The following is a 24463-nucleotide window of genomic DNA, read 5'->3' on the forward strand; positions in this document are numbered from 1 at the left end:
TGGAATGAAGTGGGATTTCCCCCCTAACAAGCCATACTAGCTAAGGCTGTAGTCTTCAACACCCTGGTAGTTGCCCAATTGAATAGGGATGTACTTCTGAGTGAACATGCATAGGATTGCGCTGCAAGCAAATAAATGCATGTTAGTAGCAGTTACTTTTATTTATTTGATTTATTACCCACCCATCTGGCCGGCTACCCAGTGAAGTGTCCCAAGTGCTCCCTCCTCATCCCATCCCTGAAGTTGCAGTCTCAAAACACATCATCTAGCAAATCCTTCAGGCTTTCATTCCAGGCAATCCGCAGGCTTCCCTGGTTGGCATTTAGTGGGGCAACGCCGCAGGAAAACCTATTGATGAAACAGGAAGCAAGGCACGTACTGCCCTGCTTGCGCACGGCCAAGCTATGCTATGACGTCGGGAACGCCTCCCGGGCAGAAGCAATTAAGACGAGGCAGGCAGGGTGCTTTCCAAACGCGCCCGCGCTTCCAATCCTCTTGCACGCGGATGGATACAGATCTCCTGGGGAGACTGATGACTCACCACTCCTTTTAAGCCACGCCGCGGGGGTGTTAGTGGGTGGCGCCCTGCTTAGAACAGGCTCCGAGGAGGGCCGCTTCCTAATCCCTAGCACGTTTTACTCAGACGTTAAGCCTCGCTGGTCTCAATGGGGCTTTCTTCCGAGTTAAGTGGACATATTAGGAGAAAGCTGGTCTCAGCTATCTATCTCTCCCTCTTGTACGCCTTAGGAACTACTTTGTTATATGGAGGGAGAAAGGAGAGGGCGGGGGAGAGAAGGCCACGCGCGTCGCCCGGGGGAACGACGAGGAGGAAGGGGTCGGGAGGAGGCTCTTTTGTAAGCGGCCGCTCGCGAGTAGTAGTTCCGGGGGAGGAAGTCGATGCTGCTCCGCCTTCTTTGCCCGACTTTCCCGGCAGGCGCTGGTTGGTTGTGTTGCCCTCGCTGTTGGCGTGACGGCGGGGGGAGGAGGAGGAGAAGGGATAGGAAGCTCTGCCGCCGCCCCGCTCGGGTTGCCGGCTTCTGCTGGAGTTCCTCCGTTGGGCCTTAAGACCGCGCCCGCCCGACTCGCTTTCTCTTCCTCCTCCTCCTCCCTCCCCGGGGCGCTCGCCTCTTGCCGCCTCCCGCCGCCGTCCCCCCACCCCTCTCTCGCTCTCTTCCCCCCGCTCCTCCTCCTCCTCGCCCCCCCGCCCGTCCCCCCTCCGCCATGTCCACCCGCTCGTGCCGGGAGAAGGCGCAGAAGCAGAACGAGCAGCACCAGGCCATTCTGGCCAAGCTCTTGCGGGAGGAGGACAACAAGTACTGCGCGGACTGCGAGGCCAAGGGTACGTTCCGGGCGGGGCGCAGAGGAGGAGGGGGCCCGTGGCTTCGGGAGTCCGTGGCCCGAGGCGGTGGCCTTTGGAAGGGGACAGGTGAACAGAGGTGGTTGGTGTCGGTGGCGGAAGTGGGAGGCGCGCCTCTCTCTCTCTCTCGTATGAATGAATTAATTGCCCCGGCTTCGTTCAGGGTTGTGGTGAGCGTAGGATTGGAAAAGGGGTGATGACAGCAGCTGACAGAAGGTCGAACAGCTTTCACGGGCCCCGGCTTCGTTAGAGCAAGTAATAGGGGCGATCTCTGTGGTTACTCGCTGCCTTATCCATTTGAAGGCGCTGCTTCCTGAAAGTGGTTTCCTCTCTTCCGCGTGTTCTCTCTTTGCGCCCATAATACATGATAGAAAGTTATTTTCAGGTTCCATGGTTTCTGGGAGGTAAAATTTTCAGAAGTGATTAAACGTCTCTGTTCCCTTTAAAAAACAGGCTTAATTTGAGCCAGGATCTACGGTGTGTGTGTTAGGCCTAGAGGCTTCACTACCCTCCTTTCCGGTGGTGAGACTCATCCCTGAGTCAGGGTTTATATGGGCTAGGACACAAACAGCTACTTTCAGCTTAAGGGCTTGGGCTATGCCTTTTGTTGTCTTTTGAACAACACACCTTCATGCCGTATTGCAAACTGCTTTTGAAGCTCTCAGTTTTGAGAGAGGTTTTCGATGTGGCATGCGAGAGCTTCTGTTTAAGACACACAGATCTAAAGCCCCTTTCAGTGTACAGAGCTAGTATTGGATTTTGGCTATTATTTGGAGCAATGCTTAGGAGAGAAGCTTGTAGTATTTTGTGAACCCCTGATGAAGACTGTGATTCAGTGTGATGGGATTATAAGGATAGCATGCACTCTAGACTGTTTACTACTCTAGTTATTCTCTGTATGTAACACCTTGCCATTGACACCTGAAAGTAAGCCCCATTGAAATCAATGGGATTTACTTGTTTAGAATTGGTGTGTAATGCTATTTTTCTACCTTCTTACTGTTGCAGTTGTATTCACTATACATGAGTACAACCAGCCTCATGCATATTAGAACTAAGATGAAGGGCTTCGGCATTACAGGTTGTGGCTCCTATGTACCTTTTGCTTTAGAACTCAAGCACTGTGTTAAAGAACTCAAGCACTGAGCACTGTGTTTCTGCAAACAGGTGAGTAAGGGTGCAATCCTGTACATGTTTAGACAGAAAAAAGTCCTACAATTCCCAGCATGCTGCAGTCATTCTTTCCTCTTGAATATCACATCTGTGTATTTTGTATTTTTATTTATTTTTAAATTTGATTTTCGGGTGGTTTACTTAAACATTTGCGATCAATACAGTGTTAAAACAGCATAAAACATTAAAAACAATACAACAAAATTTAGAGGAACAAAAACTAAACTGGCTAAAAAATAAACATGGCACTGAAAGGAATATGGTGTCAGCACCAGGCATACCTCCACAAGGGCATTCCAAAGTTAGGGCATCACCACAGAGAAGGCCTTTTGTTTTTTACATGCAACATGTACTTCTATAGGTGGCATGCAGATAAGGACCTCCTTTGACTACCTTAGTGCCTGGGCAAGTTGATATGAAGGAGGTACATTTTCCAATATTTGGCCTCAAATATTTGGCTGATTAGGGCTTTAAATGTAAGTAAGTACTATCGCCTTGAATTGGGCTCTGTAGTGAATAGACAGCTAATGTAGTTCCTTCAGAGCTGATGTAACATGGTTTAATCTAGATAAACCAGTCACAACTCTAGCAGCTGAATTCTGTACTCCTTGAAGCTTCTGAATAATTTTAAAGAGCAGTCCCACATACAACATATACAGTGATCCAAGGTAGAGTTTAAGAGAACATGGAACTACATCTTCAGGCTGCAGCAACTAAAACTAATCCTTACAAAACCAGACCAGATGGTGCTCTGGACATCTGCTATGAAACCATATCAGTGATGGCATCTAAATCAGAGCAAGTATGAGCAACTTTACCCGCAGAACTGCCCAGTCAGCTTATCATAGTGTGGCTTTCTTTTGTGGAGGTGGGTAGAAGAAGAGGACGTGTAGCTAGCTAGTGGAGCAGTGTAAAAACATTTGACCTAGATGACACATGATTGTGAATTTCAAGTAGTGTTCAGTGACAATGCAGAGGAGAGTAATTATCACAATATCCGTAATGTAAAAGACTGTGCTGTAGAGTATTTCACAAAAAGGAATTTGAGAGGGCATAGCAGAGAAGATAATTTGTTTGGTATTTATCACTTTAATCAGTCAAAATATTTTTAAGCTATGATGAAATGTGACAACTTTGGTCTTTTCACTCAGCAGCCCAGTAAATGGGAAGCTTTTAGTTTACATGTCAGAAGACTAAGTTAAATGCTTTTGTCCAAGGTCTTCCTTACCAATTATCTTGCTAATTCTCCTGGACTTCTTGCTATCTGGCATTGTGCACTACTGCTTTTGCTTTATCTAGGTGGCTTATTTCAGAAGGTGGTGCTCTGTTATGTAGCACATGTGTTAGTGGTCTGCTTTGTTTCCTATGCTGTTTAGTACCTACATGAAATTCCTGGATGAGGCTATCCAGATACTTGGAGTGAGGTGCCATTAGCCTGCAGGTGGCACCCAGTTATACTTTTTTTCATCAGATTCAGGTGAAATAGTAGAGGTATTGAATCAGCGTCTGGGATCGATAATGGACTAGGTGAGTGCCAGTAAACTGAAGCCTGATCCAGAGAAGATGGAGATACAGTTGGTAAGTGGTTAATTTGTCTTGAGAGTTGTTCAACTCTTTCTGATGGGATTACACTACTCTTAAAGCAGGGATGGGCAGAAAGTAGATGTCCAAAATATCTGGAGATCAACTCTCAGCATTCCCAACCATTGGCCATGCCGGCAGGGACTTCTGTGGATTGACATCCCGAAATCTGAAGATCTACCTTCTGCTCTCCCCCTGCCCCCCATCTTAACAGATCAGGTTTGCAACTTGAGGGTGTTTTTTGATCCAGCCTCTTCTTTGGATGCTTAGGTAGGAAATGTGGCAAGATGCTCCTTCCACCAAGGCTTATGCCAGCTGCGATCCATTTTACAGAGTACCTGGGTGCTGTTATCCATGTTCTAGTGACATCCAAACTATACTACTGCAATGTGTTGAACGTGGGGCTGTCTTTGAAGACATTGGACACTGCAACTGATCCAAAATATAATTTCTAGATAGTTGATGGACTTCATTTGGTGACCGCCAAATGAAACCTATCATGCCAGTTTTTAACTTGGGTGGCTGCTGATCTGTTCCTGAGTACAATTCAGATGTGTTCATGGTTACATGGTTCTCAAGTTGCATAGGGCTTTACAGTTGTGTGAACGGCCTGCTCCACATGAATCTGACCAAATGCTAAGGTCAATAACTGAGGCCCTTCTCTGAGTGCCCTGCCTTTAGAGCTTGGGTGGTGATTGGAGAAAGAGTCTTCTTAATTGTGGCTTCCTGTCTGTAGAATGCTCTCTCTGTGGAGCCTAGTGCTGAATTGTGTCTTTCCAATAACAGGTGAAGATTTCTTTATTTATCTAGGCCTTTTAAATGCATTGTTAGATTGAGTTTTCTCCTGTTGAGTTGCTCTGGTGCTCTACTTCTTAAAATTATATTTTGATTAGCAGTAATTAATTGGTGACTTTTATGATGGTACACCTTCCTTACTTGTAATATTGTTATTTCTGGAGTGTCTTTAGAAAAAATATCAGACTTGAACAGATAGTAGCAATTAACAGAGAAGGGTGCTACAGACTTTTAACTATAAACCAGCCCACACTTCCTTGAATGGATTAAGTCATTCTGTTATTTAAAAGTCAGGGAAACGGTTTTGTGAATATATGCAGTGTTTGACTTGAAATTCCTTGATATTTCATTGTTTTCCTTGCTACTTACAAGTTTGCCTGAGCACACATCAGGTAGTTGCCTCGTTAACAGATACTGAAATGCTTGTTGTAAATGTTAAAACACTGAGAGTAAAAGGGAATCCTAATTTCAAAAGTCAGTGTGTAATCTGGACTGCAATCCAATGCATGTCTTTTCAGAAGTGAGTGCTATTGAGTTCAATGGACAGGGAAGTAGGTATAGGATTGTGATGTTAATAGACTTGAGCCTAGAAGCACTGAATGTTACAGTGACTCACTCAGTAGAACAGCTGAAGGTTCATTTCTTGGTTTTCTAAACTCACTATGTTTCTCCGATGTCCTTCTTCAAATGTTTTGAAGGTCTGCAGATAGGAAATCAGTTTTTTTGTGATGAGAACACCGTTCTGGAATGGTGGAAAAATTAGAGTCATACAGAATGTGAAGTAGCATTTATACGTGAAGGCTTGGGTAAAAAAGTAATAAAATTGATAAAGGAGTAATCCAGACCAGCTGTCAAACTTTTTCAGACTTGGGATTTGTTTTTAACCCCAACCTCTAACATGAAATCTACTTCTAATGTTGTAGTCCATCTTTCTTTCTTTGTCTCCTTCTCTCTCATCCCCCCCCCCCCCCGTAAGAGATACAAAATTTCTGAACACTTTGATGCCATGGAAAAACCCCGTTTTGTGTGTGTGTGCTCTGGTGTGGGGAATGGAAATTTTGGGAAAACTTGAAATATATGTAGTACTTATCAAACCAAAACTTATTTTACTGCATTCAAATCATGGATGCAGGAGGCTCTCTCCTTCAGAAACTCTCCCACGCTATGAGAATGATAACGAAGGGGGCGGTGTGGGATTTGCCCCCTCTCACTCTTCACACATTTATTTTACTCAGTTTTAAGACTCTTATAGTTGTATTAAATCATCTTGAGAATGAATTCTTTTGTAGAGCTACCACTGAATTTGCAGGGAATGTATGAGTATTTAAATCTCTAAATCAAATGCTGCCACCTGGACCAAATGTTGACGTTTGTCTCCAATATATAGAACTTACACCTGATTCATTTGTGGGGACATGTAATTTACAGTTTAATGGTTGGATACTTTAAGCTTTCAAGAAGAAATAATAAGTTTGAGCAATACCCTACAATAGTGCATATGTTTACAAACATGCCTGTAGCCTTGGTAATTCATGTCCATGTGGCCCCAGACCTATAGGTGTGGGAACTGGCACATATTAGAAATCGCAGGATTTTGATCATTTAGTGCAGAGTAGGCATTGAATCACATTCTACAGTGGTTGTAGTAGAAGCAAATGGAACAACTTCCAGTTGTCTGTATGTGCGTGCGTGTGCCCCCTCCCATTTCAGTAAGCAGTTAGGTCTATTGGGCTTATGATGATTAGCTTTTTCCCTCCACAAAGTTCAGGAAAGAAATCATTAATTGAGCAAGAAATTAGAAGATTGTGGTTATTCAAATTTTCTGCAGTATTTTTCTTGAATAGGTGAAACTTTGGATTGAAATAATTTTCACCAACTGCTGAAGAAAAAGTTGTCATATAGCATTCTGGACAGATGAGAACATGGCTGTTTGTATTTTGGATACATCTATTTAAACCTGAGAAAGGGTTTGGTCTGTCCACAATATCAAATCTAATCCTATATTAGAAAATAGAACCAATTGTGCCATGGAGTTCTAATGTGATTGCTCACGTGCTAAAAGGCAATAAGTATCTTAGGGTGCAGTCCTACTGGGGTAGGCGGCTGCCTCTGAACTCGGAGGGGATCGTCCCCTCCGTGCTTCAGCCGCCCTGCATTTGTGGCTAGACAGCTGATTTTGGCTATCTAGCTGCAGGAAGGAGGAGCGGGGGAAATGGCTGCGCGACGACACATTGGATGTGTCCTGCTGGCATTTCCGCCTTCCTCGCCCCGGAACACTCCCAGAAACACCCTGTTTTCGCCGCTCTGCACTCCTCTTCCGAGCACAGAGTGCGGGGCCCGTTCCATGCTGCCTACAAGGCAGCGCAAGAGCAGGGGAAGGTCAGTTCTCAGGGAACTGACATATCCTATGGCTGTCTAGCCGCTGACTAGCAGCCATAGAATTTCTCCCTTAATTAAAAATTATTTAGGCTGCAATCCTATACACATTTATGTGGGAGTAAGTCCTATGGAGCTCAGTGGGACTTATTTCTGAGAAGTCATGCCTAGGATTGTGCTATTAGTCAACTTCTAAATCCTTGATTCTCAAGGGGCAATCCATAAAATAGACACTGATGCTTCTGCTGTAATGGGCATTTGATGCAATGATATAGCAATTACTTTCCAGATAAAACAGAAGTCTCCATTTTTGGGCGGTCACAGTAAATAAGGCCTGGGGCTGTGTGTGAACTTTAGTGTAAACCTTAGACTGAAGTCAGATGCACACTTAGAAGTTAACCACGTTGAAAGTTACTTCTGGTGGGCCAGGCAGAAAAATACCATAGAAGAACATTTATTGGAAGGATAAGCGAGAAATCAGTGGTAGTAAAGGGTGAATTTATGAAGGGGAGGCATATAGAAATACTAGGAAAAGTTTAGTGTATGTATATGTGTGCTTGTGTTAAACATGCCAAGTGTGACAAAGATCATTACTGGAGAAGTACATTAGCATGCAACTAATGTGTGTACACAGGAGAAATAAAGTTAACTGACTGATCAGATGGTTAAAAAGAGATCTGATTATATTTTTAAGAGGTGAAGGAGTTGCTGTTTTTGATTTTTAGCTTGAAGAAGAAAAAGCTCTTAATCTCCTAGAAGCACAGAAAACTTCAAAACACCTTTGAAAATGTACTGGGGAGAAAATACTATAGAAAGAACTTGGTTCAAGTGTGGGGTGTCACCAGAATTTCACACATCTTGATCTTCAGAGGCCTCTAGTAAAATGATGGAAATATTTGGGTCATGTGCCATTGGGTAGCATGAGAAACCCACAAAACACAGAAGGAAAACATTGTGAAGCTACCATTAAAGGATGTATGAGAGTTGATATGCAGGAAACACCGATGCTAATAAGGTGTGTGTTATAATTGTAATCTATTTTACATTGTAAACTTCTTGAGACAAGGACTTCCATATCTTTTTCTTTTGAAGGCTCCACTTTAATTTATGTGGTGCATGCAAGGGAGCAGAAGGATGCACTGTGAACCTGTCCCTTCATCCACAGCATCCCTATCCTCCCTTGCTGTTTTTCTCATCTCAGCCTTCTCCCCCTTCCACTTCCTTTTACTGGTGGATGACTGGATGTGGCAGCAGTGGTGAGTGAGATCACTGGAGCCCCTATTGTTTGCTTTCTGGTGGAAGTTGGTGAGCGCTTAGCCCATCCTTGCTTTTGAGACAAGAAGTGGAGATTTGGTTGAGTTTGCTGGTGGAAAGTATGGTCTGTTGATCCCATCTCCTAAACTCTGCATCAGGTGAAAAGTTTCTGTTGCAGTCCTCCAGCCAATCTAAGCTCACCAACCTCTGAAGCTTGTCACTGGGGGCAGATGGGAGCATATGGTGCTGGTGAGGGGGCTTGTCTGCGACTCGGGGCTTTTCCTTGAACTCAAGGCAACCTAAGTGCTGATAAAGCTTTTCCCCATTTATCCCATGGGTAGGATCTGTGTGCTTCTAGACCCTTTAATTTCAGGAGGGGTACAAGGGATTGGTTTGTTCCTCATACTCTCCCCCCCCCCGGTTTTCAAAGGCAGTTGGAAAAGACTCTGTTCTGCCCTACCCAGCTTGCCAATTTGGTTCTTCATCAACACTCAGGAAAAACAAAACGGGCAAATGTGTATATGATTATCATATTGTTCTATGTAGGCCTGCTGAAGAAAGAAGATACATATGCAGTAATTTTTTTTAAATGGAAAATATGTGATATGGCAGTTTAGCAATGTGCTGGGCACACATCTGGAAAGATCTAGAGGGTCTTTCCATTCATTGATGGTGGTACCTAGTGTCATGACACTGGTCCACCATACTGCACTGGTGTAGATTCTTGAGAATGCTGTTGGTACCAGCACTGCAATTGATTGTATTGGCTTGATTTAAATTGGCAACAAATGCTAATTTAAATCAAGCTTTCTATTGACACCCCTTCATATATTTCTTAAACAATGATACAGCTCCAAAATCTGCAAATGGGCTGTAGTGTAAATATTCATGTTTGAGAAATGATCAAATTGATTCTTCATTTACATAGAAAAGCCTCCTTCAACTCAGTGTATCTGGTATAGGGCACTGATTCAGTTTCAAGATTAATTGGAGGGCAAACATGGTTATATTCAGGTTATTAAATATTAGCCAAGGTTTTTAAGAGACATATAGTATTTACAATTAAATAAAAAATTAAATTTAAATCAATTAATATATTTTTTAAAAATAATTCATTTTTATCCACCCTAGTTGATTGTGCCATACGGGATGTCAATACATATGATCTAAATTGTAATTTCAGTTTTCAAACTACAGAGTCCAATCTGAACCTAAAGTGTTAGGAATTTTCCATGAAAGTCATGGTAATTGTATTTCAAGTTACGAATAAGGAAAGCTACCTCATTTATTACAGACAACTCTATTTCTGACTAACAGCTTTTATACTGGAAGCCTAGATAAAGTTGGAAGGAAAAATGTACTTTTTGCTACTTACATTTTTGGCTAGGGGTGCAAAATGTACACTTGCATGCTCTTTTAACTCCTTTTGAAATCCAACAGGACCTTGAGGTGCTTAACTTGTACATTGGTTTGCAGTCATTGTTTTTTGTATAAGGTGAACTTTACTGATGGTTTAAAAAAAAAATTCTGCAAAGATGAAGCTCAGTTCTGTGTGAAGATTCCATGAATGAATTGTAGATTTTGACAATTACATCTTGTAGCAGTTTTATCTCTAATTTTAAGCTCAGTGATAAAACTTTATTAAGGTATAATAAAGGTAATACTGTTTAAGCTAAATGCCTCACAACTGGAAAATTCAGAGTTCAGGCATTTCTGCATTTTATAGCCAGACATACCTAGTGGTATGCACATTTTGTGGTGTGAAAAATATTTTATTACTCATTCCATTTTAACTAACATGCCCAGTTATCTGATAAGTTAGTGGAGGCTGTTGGTGTTTGTACTGAAATATACTCTTCCTCTGATGCATAATAGGTAGATTGTACATAACGGGTGGGATCCAGGGAGCTCATGCTTGTGCAAGGGGAAGTTTCTGATTTCCACCAATTCCTAACTCTGGTTCAGCCTTCCCCAACCTGATGCTCTCCAGAGGTGTTGAAGTGCAACTCCCATCATTCCTAACCTACATGGACAATGGCTGTAACCACATTCCACTGACTTTCAGGAGTGGCCTTTGAGTGGTGAATTGCAAGGATTTACAATGGTAAGGAGGAGATGGACATATTCTTTGTGGGAGAGGAGTTCCTTTTGTAGTTCTCCTGATCCTGGCCAATGTGACTGCATAAATTAATTTTACCTGAAAGTCGCTATTTAATAACAAAAGTTCAAAGGGAAACTCAAATGTGAAATTGCTGAACTAGAATTTATCAGCAAGTTTGATTCTGCATGTTCAGTGATTGAGACCAAATATTTTCCTCCAGTTACAGATATTTTAGCATAGTAAGGCTAGGCAGACTATGTTGCCAATTACTGCTGTTGTGAAATATTACTGTACTTACCTTGAATACATTTCACCTTTGTGTAGAAATGTCACAAATGGCACCTTCTGCATTTCGTAGTGTTTTGGCCCCACTACTTACAAATTGCCTAATCCCTTCTTTTTCTGATTTGGTTCTCTGAGTTGCTCCCACTTACATAGCCAGAATGGCATGACCATGCACAACAGGGACATATCAGCAAACACAGGGTAACCCTGAGGTCTGCAAATGCACAAAATACCTTTTAGAAAAAAAAGGGAGGGGAGGAACCCCCCGAACATCCTAATGATCACAGAATGCAAACTGAGGGGAAAAACGGAAGGGTAAATGGAACCCTATAATTGTCTTGATAGGTCATTTCCTGGCTCATACTGAGACACTATTTTTAACCGTCCCCAGAGATGGAAGTGAGTGCGACTCATAAAAATCAGTGGAGAAATCCAAAATTTTAATGTAGCTGGAATTGTCAAGGGGTGGGCAAGAGAAGCATTGAATCAGAAGGAGGCAACCTTTCTGTGCTGTAGACACATTTGGCAATTTGAGAAACTGTCCTGGGCACCACAACAAAATTGCTACTAGGGATGGAATAGCAAAGGACTAGTAACCTAGTCAAAACACTGAGTACAAGGAAGAGGTGGGGCCTGAGCCACAACACGCTAAGCAACTTATATGAGCCTACAGTTTTTAGTACCAATAGAAACCTATTCTACAGTGATCCCAGCTGCTAGTAAGAAAATGGGGCTGTTCACATGACATGCCGTGGCTTGTTGTGGCTTATTCAAGCCACAGTGAGCCACGGCACCCATGGGCAGCATCCTGAATACTCAACCCCCAACCATGGTTTGCTGTGTTGTACGAAACTGGCTGGCGGGGGTTATGCGAGGGTTAAACAATGCCTTAAATCCCTCTCCCCAGCAATCCCATCCCTTGATGTCAGCAGGCAGGGCGAATGGGGGAGAGAGAGCATGTGTGCATACATGTCAGCATGTGTGTCCCCTGACCTAACATTGCATGTGGGTCTCAGGACCAAAAAGGTTGCCCACCCCAAAAAGGTTGCCATATGGGGACAGTATTCCACAACTAGGACACCAGCAAAGACAAGGTTCTTTCCCCAGTTATCACTTTACATATTTTCCCTAACAGAATTGCCTGGAGAAGAGCCTCCCCTGAAGTTCTCAAGGCTGAAAAAAAGAGAGACACCACTTCGGTTATTTGGGTATCAGGCTGTTTAGGGTTTTAAAGATAAGCACCAGCACTAGCTCTGTAACAAATTGGCAGACAGTGTAGCTCCTTCAGAATCTGTAAGATGATTCCACCTGACAGGAATTCTGGCAGCTGGATTCTCCACTTGCTGAAGCTTCCAGGTCATCTTCAAGGGCAGCCCCATATATAACGTATTAAGGAATCCACTCGGGAAGTTACCAGAACTTAATTGGTCCACTACTCCTACAGAGGGGAACAGCAACTGTCAATCTAAACTTCACCAGGAAGTGGTGTGACCATGACAATAGGATCACAGGAAAAAACCCTCCCAACTCTATACCTCCAGTCTCCCATACTGTTGAAAATGCCATTTTGATAGCGTGGCATAGGGATGTTGGAAGCTGCATTCTCCTGAGTCAGACAATTGGTCCACCAGGCCTGGCATGGTTGACATTGACTGGCAGCGGCTCTCTAGAATTTCAGGCAGGTTTTTTTTCCAGCTATACCTGGAGATGCTGGGGATTGAACTTGGAACCTTCTACCTGCAAAGCAAGTGCTTTACCACTAACCCATAGTCCTCCCCACCTGTAGAATCCATTGGGCCGATGACACAGTGTAACAACCCCATGATTGTCATGGTGGCCCTCACTTCCCAAGCTGATCCTCCTGAGGTGGTCCCAACATAATGCTGAAATTGCCCAGCGCAGTCATCATGGGGTTTTCCAGCATCATGCCTAAGATCACCTCAACCACCTCAGACGTAGAGACTGATGGCTGGTCGATACCAGCAAAATCCCTGGCTCAAATCCTGCACCTGTAAACTGGTCTGGTGAGGGAGATGGATTCCTTATAAATGACAGCACCCTGTTCCTGATCCTTCAGCCTATTAGTGCTGTACTACATACCCAGGTGGACAAAGCTGGGATAGATCGGTTTCTCCCACCTTGTTCAGGTCAGGTTCTGAGAAGTTTTCAACAACGTGCAATGTTGGGCAGAGACACACAGGTCGGGCTGAAGCTGAGTGAGTAGCTTACCACAACCTTGCAGTTTTATCTTATGCTTTTAGCCCAATATTGCAGGTTGGGCTGAGAGACTAATATATATCAATCTTGCAGTGTAGTTCACTGTTATACCCCTATTGTTGATTGGAGAGCTTCGCTGAGAGTACCTTACAGCAGCCTGGCAATTTCATCCACTGTTACTAGAGTTCTGCTGAAGCTGGTTTGGATTCCAGGTAAAAAATCTTTCATACCTCTCCGGTTGCAACAAAGGTCAATGTACTTAAATTGCCTTCGCAGACCTCCTCCCAGGCCAAATCAAGCATTCGATTGCATGCAGAACCCTCAGGCTCCATTGACTTGCATGCCTGTGGGTTGCATTTTAAGTTCAAAAACTAAAAAATAATTTAAAAAACACAAAGACCTACGTTAGAGCAAGGATTCCTGTCTTTGATGCAAACTTTTGTTTTTTTCAACCCCCTCAATCACACACTGAGATAACATGTGAATAACAGGGATAACGGCAACGTTTTGTTGGAGGCCCCCACTTGTTTTTTATATCTGCCAACAGAGGATAACACTTCATACATCTGATCAAGTGGTCTCTGCTCCATGAAAGCTTATGTTTCAGTAATCTGTTAGTCTTTTAAGGTGCCACAAGACACTTCTATTGTTCACATTATCCAGCATTAAGAGAGAAATAGTGCAACTAAATAGGCTTTGCCAACGCTATCTGTGACTGACAGTAACTTGATGCTTATAAGCAGACATGCCATTAATAGGGTCAGTATGTTAATGACAGTTCAGAGCTATGGCATTCCAGTAAAAGGCAGTCATTGTGTTTTGTGGAAGTGTGGAAATAAAAATGAACCGTTTTATAGTTTGGAATAAGAGGCAACCTTTAATATACTGAATACTGAAGACCCTATTGTTTAGTAGAGTGCATTGCATGTAAACTGCATTTCCTGGCTTTCAGTCATTAATGCTGTCCCAGTTCTGACGCTGTTACAGCTGTAGGTCAGAATATAGGTTTGTGTTTCCTGCTGCCTGCTCTGTCTGGGTTTGTGGTGTTATATCAGTGATTGCTGTGAAACTGGGTATGCTTCTTGGCTCACTTGAAGAGTATGCCAAGATTGGCTACAGTAAAATGTAACACTTTTAATATAGTAGTTGGCTTGTTGTATGTTTCTTACAAATCCTGTTTATGGAAATCCTGTTTATGGAATCCTGTTTATGGAAGGGGGAGCACTTGCTTCCCCCCCCCCAATTGTATTGGGCTAAGGTCTGTGCGTATTCATTGCAGAATGAGAGCAGCGCACAAGCATGAGGTCTCAGCTGGCTGGGAATTTGGTTGAAGCCTAGTACCTAAAGTGTGTGTAGTAGTATCAAGAAATTGGCCTTGGGAGAAGTATACTCTGAGCCCAGTTCTCCTTACAACTTAAGGACTGCAGGCTATGTTGGATGTGCATCCAGATTTGATCTAGAGGGCTGCAGAAACTCCGAATCTGTGTCTGGAGGCAGTTTGAGTCTGGATCAGGGTGAACAAATTGAAACTTTATCCAGAGAGGTGCTATTGATTAGGGGTTCTGCTGATCTGGCTAGAGGTGTGCAACCTGCCTTGGGTAGTGTTGCGCTCTCCTGAAGGATCAAGTATGTAGTTCATGGGTCTGCAGTCTCTGCATGTTGAGGCAACATCTGTGGCTAGGAGCTTCTTTTACCAGCTTTGGCTGGTTTGCCACCTGCAGCCCTACCTGGAGGAAGCAGATTAGCTTCACTTACTTATGCTGTAATTACTACCAGACTGGACTCTTGCAGTGCTCTCTACATTGGGTTGCCTTTAAAGGTAGTTGGAAATGACAGTTAATGCAAAATGCAGCCACTAGTGTGCTGATAAAAGCAAGACAGGCAACGCATATATGATACCAGTGATACTGGTTATTGAATTGTTTCCAGACTCAGTTTAGTGGTGGTATTAACCTGGTCCTAGGTTGTTTAGGGGTTTTAAAAGGTTATTTGAGACCATGTTTGCTCATATGAACCTGCCCAAGTCTTAAGATAAGCATCCAAGGCCATGCTCTCTAGTCAGCCTTTAGTAGATGTTCTTTTGGCAGGTACAAGGAACAGGGTCGTCTTGATGGTGACACCACAACTGTAGATTTCTCTCCCCAGAGAGATCTGATAAACTCCTTCTCTTTCCAGTTTTTGACGTGCTGAAACCCTTTTTATTCCAGAAGACATTTTATGATTGATTTAATTAGATAATGAGTTTTCTGCTAGTTGTAATGTTGCTTTATTTTTTACTTGTTTTTTGTCTTAGTATATTAATCCTTCAGGTTAGCTCCTTTGATTATTTTTCTTAGAAGTGGGATATAAATTTTTTAAAAAATCACACCATTGCTTTTGATGTGATGCGTACTCAGTTGGCAAATCAGATCCAATCTAATCCCATAGTACTTATTCAAATAAGTAATGCATGTACGTACTGGCTATGTATGGGGATCTCCTTAGTTGAATCAGGTGAGGAGGGACTGAGGGGTTCAGAGAAAGGGTTGAAGGGCAAAAATATCTTCCTCTTTCCCCTACTTCTTTTCTTTGGAGTGAGATGTTAACAACAAGAAAGTAGGAATAAAATAGACAAATGCTTAACATTTTTCATGGGTCTATACTTGTTCAGATTCTAATATAAAACCATAGTCGCTTACGTAGTTTGCTCATTTTAGCATCTGGTATGTTATGCCCTCCTCTGGCAAGAGGATCTACTACATGGGAGAACAAATTAGAAATTACACAGACATTTATTTATCTTAGTACAGAATCGGATGGATTATTTAAAATTAAAAGCAGAAGTGTCTGCTTCAACACCATAAGATACCATATTTGTTTTGCAAGTGATAAGAGAACCATGGCATAAAATCCAGGAACTATCAGTGTCTGCAGACTGTCCCACATGTTTAGTTCCTTTGTCTGGTGGTTTAGACAAGGATTTCCCAGAGTTGTAGTTACGGTATAAATCTGTATACTTGGCTTTCAAATTGTAAACGTGTCTAATTGTGTACAACATTAAATCTAGAGCCCTTAATAAGGAGTTATCAATTACAAGACCACCAATAATTCTTTCATATGCCCTCTGGAGCTTGTATCTGTCTCCTATATTCACCTTTTTCCCAGGAAAGAGGATATCTTTATGTGTTGAAGGTTGAATTGGTTCAACCTGTATAATCATATACAGAAATCTTTACAGTTTGAGAATAGTAATCTGTAGCAGGGGTATGCTCAATAATTTATCATCACATTTGAGAAGTGGGATCTTATGCTCTGGATAGGTGTCTTGTATCATACAATCCAAGTTTACAAGCAGCTGAAGCACAGCAAGGTTGGTTACTTCGCATTTAAAAAGCATTCTGAGAAGTGACTGCGTGTCATGTTGATAGTATTAACAATCTGACACAGCTGGACATGGGTGTTGGTAGACCTGAGACTTTTTCTCTGTAGGAACAAGGCCCTTTTATTAGAGTAACATTTTGCTCTTTTGCACATTTTTATTGCTTAACATATTGAATATTAGGTGCATTTAAACATGTTTTTCCACAGTTCTTACTGCATCAATTGTATCTTCACATGGATCAGGGACAGAGAACTTTTTTGGGGTGGAGGGCAGTGCTCCCTGATAGCATTTAAAGCCACTCTGACTGAGCTGCTCCCTTGTATTGATTAGTCTTTGGACCATACAATGGGGGAATCACCTTTGGTCCCATTCAGACCAGGTTGATACTGGCAGTGATGGGGAGACTGGTTGGCTAAGTCATTGTTAGGGACCCCAGAGCCCCACAGAATGTGGAATGCAGTTCCAAAATAGAATTTGGAATGGAGAGTCCCAAAACAAAGTCTCCTTGGATCCTGACGTGCCTAAAGAAAATAACAAATATGGAGAGGGGCAAGGGAACTTAGGGAACAGAAGCAAGGAAGGGAAGCTAGCTAAGAGTTTGAGGCACCCAGCTTGAGACCCTGTAAAACAATGCCTTTTGCTCTTAACTCAGCCACTGGGAGAAACAATCAGAACGCTAGACACAAAAAGGGAATAGAGGCTATGGAAGGAAAAGACTCTCCAGTGGTGGTGACCTGCAAGGTGTGTGCAATGTTCATTTTCTTGCCTGAGAACAACATGGCCTACATGTGCAACAGGTGCAAGTTGATCACACTGCTGGAAGAAAAAGTAAGAGGACTGGAGCGGCGAGTGTCGACCCCCCAGGGAATAAGAGGACACAAAGAGTTTTTGGACAGAACGGTGGAACTATAGCAGCAAAGTGAAGACCAGAAGCTTGAAGAACAACAGCAAGCTGAGGCAGAAGTGGGAAGTGCTGAGGAGAGGAAAAATGTGATAGAGGCTACTCCTTGGAAAAGGGTGACAGTTAGGAGCAGAAGAACTAGAAGCCACTGTACACCAGTGGAAGCAGTGGAGCTATGGAACTGTTTCCAGGTACTTGAGGATGAGACTGGAGGACAGCCTGCAGAGGAAGAATTACAGGGGAACCTGCAAGAGAGTGAGCAAGAGGCTGAAGGTCAGTCAAGCAGAGGCGATGAAACCAAGGCCTACAACAAGAAGAAGAGAAGAGTAGTGGGAGACTCCTTGCTGCATGGGATCGAAACTCAAGTATGTCGCAAAGACCCATGGACTCGCAAGGTATGCTGTCTCCCGGGAGGATGGATTAGAGACATGACTGAAGGGTTGCCTGCACTCATAAAGCCCACTGACAGGTATCCCTTTCTTCTCATCCATGTGGGAACAAATGATACCGCCAAGCGGAGCTATGAAGAAATCACATTAGACTTTGAAGCTTTGGGAAGGGAACTCAAGAACTTTGGGGCCAAGATAGTTTTCTCATCCATCCTTCCAGTAGTTAGAAGAGGGATAGAAAGGGAAAGAAAAATACTCTGGGTGAATGACTGGCTACGAAGGTGGTGCTGATGAGAGAGATTTGGATTCTGGGACCACAGGCTATAACCACAGGCTATACTTCCTGGAAGATGGACAGTTGGCAAGGGACGGCTTGCACCTCACAAGGGCTGGGAAGAATGTGTTTGGCCATAGCATGAAGAATTTTATCAGGAGAGCTTTAAACTGAATCCCGTGGGGAAGGGAGACGTAAAGTTGAGGGTAACAATGGACGAAGGCGCATGCACTGCAACAGAGAGAAAAGCTCTAACAGCGCCCAATAATAGTCTTCACAAACATGTAGGAAGAAAGCCAGATCATGAAGTACATGGTCTTCGATGTCTATACACTAATGCCCAGAATATGGGAAACAAACAGAATGAACTTGAACTCTTAATACAGGAGAGAAACTATGACTTGATAGGTGTAACTGAGACTTGGTGGGATGATACTCATGACTGGAATACAGCAATTGAAGGATATAACTTGTTCAAAAAGAACAGGAGGAACAGAAAGGGAGGTGGGGTTGCACTATATGTGAAAAATACATATCTCTGCACAGAAATACAGGAGGATGAGCTTGGTAGCCCCATCGAGAGCGTCTGGATCAAAATAAATGGAGCAAAGAATAAAAGGAACCTGGTGGTCGGAGTCTACTACCAGCCACCCAACCAAGGAGAAGACGAGGATGAAACTTTTGAAAAGCAAATAGCCAATGTTTCAAGGAAGCATGATGCAGTAGTAATGGGGGACTTCAATTTCCCCAATATTTGTTGGGAGACAAATTCTGCAAAACATGGCCCCTCTGTGAAATTCCTGACTTGTGTGGCGGATAACTTCCTCCTACAGAAAGTAGAGGAAGGAACTAGAGGATCAGCTATCCTTGACTTGATCCTATCCAACAGAGATGACTTAGTGGATAAAGTAGCAGTTACAGGAACTCTGGGGGAAAGCAGCCATGTTATACTTGAGTTCATGGTTCTAAGGGAAGCAAAAGCCGAATGTAGCCAAACGCATACCCTGGATTTTAGGAAAGCCAATTTTAATAAATTCAGAACAATGATAAGCAAGGTCCCATGGCAAGTGACTCTTAACAAGAAAAGGAGTCCAAGATGGGTGGGAGTTTTTAAAAAAGGAAATTCTCAAGGCACAATGACAAACAATTCCAACAAGAAAAGACGGTGGAAGACAACAGAAGAAGCCAATGTGGCTTCACAAAAAGCTTAGAGATGACCTGAAATTAAAAAAGCACACATATAAGAAGTGGAAGGAAGGCCAAGCAACAAAGGAGGAGTACAGGCAGGTAGCACAGAAATGCAGGGATGGCATCAGGAAGGCTAAAGCTGAGAATGAGCTGAGGTTAGCGAGGGATGCTAAAAGCAACAAAAAAGCTTTCTTCAGCTATGTGCATAGTAAAAGACAGAGGAAGGAAATGGTGATTCAGCTAGGATGAAGGATGGCAAAACGATAACAGATGACAAAGAAAAGGCAGAGGTGCTCAATTCCTACTTTGGCTCAGTCTTCCCCCAAAAGAGGGTCTATGACCCCCCTGGCAAAGGCGAAGTACCGGCTGAAGGGACAGGATTGCAGCTTGAGATCGATAGGCATATGGTCAAGGAACCCCTAATTACTTTGAATGAGTTAAAATCCCCAGGGCCAGATGAACTGCACCCTAGAGTAATAAAGGAACTGGCAGAAGAACTCTCAGAACCACTGTCTATTCTCTTTGAGAAATCATGGAGGACGGGGGAAGTGCCAGATGACTGGAGGAGGGCTAATGTTGTCCCTATCTTCAAAAAGGGTAAAAAGGAGGAACCTGGGAACTACAGACCAGTCAGTCTGACATCAATCCCTGGGAAAATTCTGGAGCAGATCATAAAGCAATCCATCTGGAAGCACCTTGAAAACAATGCAGTGATGACTCGAAGCCAACATGGATTTGTCAAGAACAAATCCTGCCAGACGAATCTGATCTCGTTTTTTGATCAGGTAGCCTCCCTTGCGGACTGTGGGAATGCTGTGGACATAATATACCTCGACTTCAGCAAAGCTTTTGACAGAGTGTCCCATGATATCCTGATGAGCAAACTAGCTCAAAGTGGGCTAGATGAAACAACGATCTGGTGGATCCACAGTTGTCTACAGAACTGAGATAAGCAAAGAGTGCTTATCAATGGGATCTTCTCAAATCCCAGGAAGTATTAGTCCCCCTCTACTCAGCACTGGTTAGGCCTCATCTGGAGTACTTGTCCAGTTCTGGGCACCGCACTTTAAGAAGGATGCAGACAAGCTGGAGAGGGTTCAGAGGAGGGCAACAAAGATGATCAGGGGACTGGAAAAAAACCCTATGAAGAGAGACTGAAAAAATTGGGCATGTTTAGCCTTGAGAAGAGAAGACTGAGGGGAGATATGATAGCGCTCTTCAAGTACTTGAAAGGTTGTCACAGAGAGGAAGGCCAGGATCTCTTCTCCATCATCCCAGAATGCAGGACACGGAATAATGGGCTCAAGTTACAGGAAGGCAGATTCCGGCTGAACATCAGGAAAAACTTCCTGACTGTTAGAGCAATATGACAGTGGAACCAATTACCTAGGGAGGTGGTGGGCTGACCCACACTGGAGGCATTCAAGACGAGGCTGGACAGCCATCTGTCAGGGATGCTCTGTCTTGGATTCCTGCATTGAGCAGGCGGTTGGACTCGATGGCCTTGTAGGCCCCTTCCAACCCTACTATTCTACGATTCTATGAAACCACTGAGCTGACAATCCTAACAGCCCCATTGTGAGATATGGTTGCCCCATAGGTTCCGGAGCGTAGATGTCAGAGTTGTGAGCCCTCCCATGTAGCCACCAACCAAAAAATCTATCTCCAAATCAGTAGGCCTTATTATGTGGAACAGCATTATAAAAGCCATCCTTCCAAGACTCCATTAAATAGAAATGCTTTGAACAAAGGGATCACAATGGATGCCCAGGTGGTGATTTAACTTCTGATTTACCTTGAGGTGAGGATGCTTCAGGATTGGATCACATTTACTGCCAAGGCTTTATATTGGCCAACTTTAGATTGGTGAGTTAGAGGTCAGGAAGACATTTGCATTTATCTGGTTCCTATACTTTCCTTTTTGCAAACGGGCAACTCCTCTTATTCAGGGTGGAGGATATACAGACCCTGAATTTCTATTACAGCAAAGATAGTCTAGCATACTGCCATTGGGATACTTTTGCTCCTAGCTGCCACAGGTCTCTTACTCATCCAGATTTCCCCAAACACAGTCTCTATTTGTAATAAAGGATGATGGGTGTCTTTCTGTATCACAGCTCCAAGACCATGAAGCCTAGACACCTGAAACTTGGCATGCATACTAAGTGGACCATAGGGGTGTGTGCCTTGGGGTTATTTGGTTGTTAAAACTCATAAATTAATGTAAATATGTCCATGCACTTGAAGTCTGAAGTACCATCTTCAGTCATTAGGTGGCAGATTTCCCTAACTAATCATAGCTTTCCAGTTGACACAGTGGGGAGTAATCTGACGAACATACACTTTCCCCCTTCCCCTTGCTCTGGGGCAGCTCCCCTCGGGACTGGAGCGGGCGTATGCCTTCATCAGGGGGCTACAATGGCAAAGGCTAAACCTAGGAGTGCCAGCGGCCATGGCTTCACTCAGACAGGGCAGGCACAATGGTTAGTATCCAGTGTTAGTCCTATGTAGAGTAGACACCTTGAAATGAATGAGACTTAAGTTAGTTGTGGCTGACTGAATTCTCATTCATTTCAGTGGGCCTACTCTACATAGGACTAACATTGGATACTACCCACAGGGTACAGCTGTGACAGCTGTGTAACTTTGAACACTTTGGTATATCAAACGAAGAGCTATTCCAGTCCATTTGAAGCTGTGTCTCTTCAGTAGTTGGACATATAAGACAAGGTGCTGGGGTGATACCAACAAATACAAACTACAGAATACCTGTGTACAAGCCATTGTGGCAGAGTTTCGCAGCAGCATGCTATTTGAATAATACCCAATTAATGTCATCTGCAGATGGAATTGCTTCTGTCAGCACAATGGGGAAGGGGGAGATTTCCCCCTGCAGCACTATGCACCCTCAAAGTCTGCTCCGGAGAGTTGTGGTGGGGACCCTCTGGAGCAGATTTTTGGCAGCTGGGGGGCTACAGGGGCGAGGAGAGGAAAAAGTTCCATTGGATATCATACAGGTATTTCAAGATAAATTGAAAGCCCTGTCAAAGTTCTGTAGCCCACGGATTTTACTGGAGTGTTTTTGTTAGGTTTTTATTGAAATATTTATGGACAAATAGTATCTTCCAATAATATCCTACAAATAGTTAACAGTTAACTATCTTATAGCCATACAAATTGCTATGTATATTTTTAAATAAACTTTGGGGTGCTTGTTTTCATTTTATAATGAGATAGCAGAGATCTTCAGCTATAGAAATCTGTGGGGGGGTTTGTGAGTGTCATACTTTCTTGTCACGGTATCACATTTATAGGCAACGCTAGCAGGTCTTGGATAAGACAGGGGAGATCGTTGCTACTTACAGTAAACTGCTTTTCTTTGAGATGTGTTACTCTGTGATGCTGCATGGTGCTGTTGTGTGTGTGTGTGTGTGTGTTTTAATGCATCTGGGTTAGTGTTATGAAGATTCACTGTTCCTGCAGGATAATAAGCATGCCCTCATAAGGTCAGCAACTTTCAAAACTATGATTTCAAGAGACCTCACAGGATTGTATTGTGCTCCTAACAACTGCAAATGAAAAGATGACAAACTGTGACAAAGCCCTGCAAGGACGCAATACAAATAACAAATAATATAATAATTCCATAGGAACTTGATACTTTTGTGCATCTAAAAAGGAATAATAACTTTTACATAAAGGCTATATAATGTTCAGCGTTGTCAGGAAGAAAATTAAATAATTGAGGCTACTTATGTTTTCCAAAAGATGCTTCAGGAAGAACTGTATGGTGACTTCTAAAGGGCAGATTTGCTTGCTGTTTAGGTGCACAAATTCACTATACCACTAGATGGAGCTGTTAATCCAAGTGAATAAACTTGTTAAGCTAAGCATCTTGTTTGCTCTGTTTTGAGCTGCAGTTATTTGAATGTCAGATAAGAATGGCTGTAATGAAGAGCAGAAGAGTTACTGAACTCCCTGGGATAGGCTAATGCCAAAGAAAGCTGTTTAATGGCTGCATTTATTGGAAGAGATGTAATAAGCTGTGTGTAAAGAAAGATGCACTTTGCTATAATTTTCATCCTATGGATAAAAACATCTATTAAAATGTAATAAAGATAACCTGAACTACAGAGAAGTGACCTGCTTCTATGGTGTTCCTATTTTTTCACTTTCTTTACATGCACCATATGAAACAAGATATGTTTCATATCTTATATATCAGTTCATTTTTATTGTGTTGACAACCAGTCATTTGCAAAACAGTGAGCCAGTCCATATCTTATACATAAAGATGCTTGTGCACTGCTCGCTGACAGATATTAGAATTGTACAGGAAAGCTTTACAACAGATAATCAAACTGAAATTTGTAGGGATATTTGAGAAGTCTGAAAGTGGGTCATTTTTATGTCAGTTGAAATTTCAGACTAAGTTCATAGCATCCTACATGTAGTAATACTGTAGAAAATGTTCTTGTCACTTTAAGGAAAAGTACTGTCATAGGAAGTGAGGCTCAGAAGTGAAAAAACAGGGTTGCAAGTGATATTATCCCTTTAACTAGTTGGCTTGGGTTTGGAAATTCTTCTCTACAAGTTCCTTGATTAGTCCTAAACATTCTTAGAAGCAAGTCCCTTGCAATTAACACTTTGAAATACAACTTATATATCATATTTTCGTTCTTGATCTCTGTTATCAATTCCCTCTTCCCTAACCCAAGTTTAGGTATAGTTCAGTGGAACAATCGCCTATTTTAAGGACTTCCTTACGAATAAACATTAGGCAATCCTTGGATTGGAGAAAGAGGATTTATAGTGGCAGCCAGGAATGTTGTCTGCTAGCAGAATACAAGAATATAATATATTGCATTAAATACTTGTTTTTTTAAAATAGGTTCTATTTTAATATATTTTCATTTCTTGTAATCAAAGCACGCAACAGTTTAAACCTTCCTATCACAGAAAACCATGATACAGTGATAACTTTTTTGTTCAAGCATATGATGTAATGTTTGGAAATGAATAAAAAAGTCCAATTACAGTCTTGTGTTTAGCTGACCTCTCATTGGGTTGGAAGGAAAATAGCTGCTAGTGCTTTTCTGCACGCAGTTGTGCTAGAGTTCACTTAGTGAAGTTCGATAATGGATCTCATGCTTCTGTTTGTGAAGAGGCTGTGCAAATAGAAAAACATACTTGGATTTAGTTCATTTCTCA

The 24463-nt window shown here is 42.7% G+C and overlaps 1 protein-coding gene across 2 annotated transcripts in view; it reads left to right on the forward strand.

Moving 5' to 3' along the window:
- Positions 1-967: 967 nt before the first annotated feature.
- Positions 968-24463, forward strand: part of SMAP1 (small ArfGAP 1) — an 89994-nt gene continuing 66498 nt past the window's right edge. For both annotated transcript variants that reach the window (XM_084826889.1, XM_084826890.1), the window contains exon 1: positions 968-1339. In XM_084826889.1, the coding sequence (XP_084683015.1) occupies positions 1222-1339 (118 nt within the window). In that variant the 5' untranslated portion in view covers positions 968-1221. The remainder of the gene's footprint in view (positions 1340-24463) is intronic.

This window comes from Heloderma suspectum, chromosome 1 (genome assembly GCF_057233095.1).
Source record: "Heloderma suspectum isolate Gila_16-S chromosome 1, 16-S_ref, whole genome shotgun sequence".
Classification (NCBI taxonomy): domain Eukaryota; kingdom Metazoa; phylum Chordata; class Lepidosauria; order Squamata; family Helodermatidae; genus Heloderma; species Heloderma suspectum.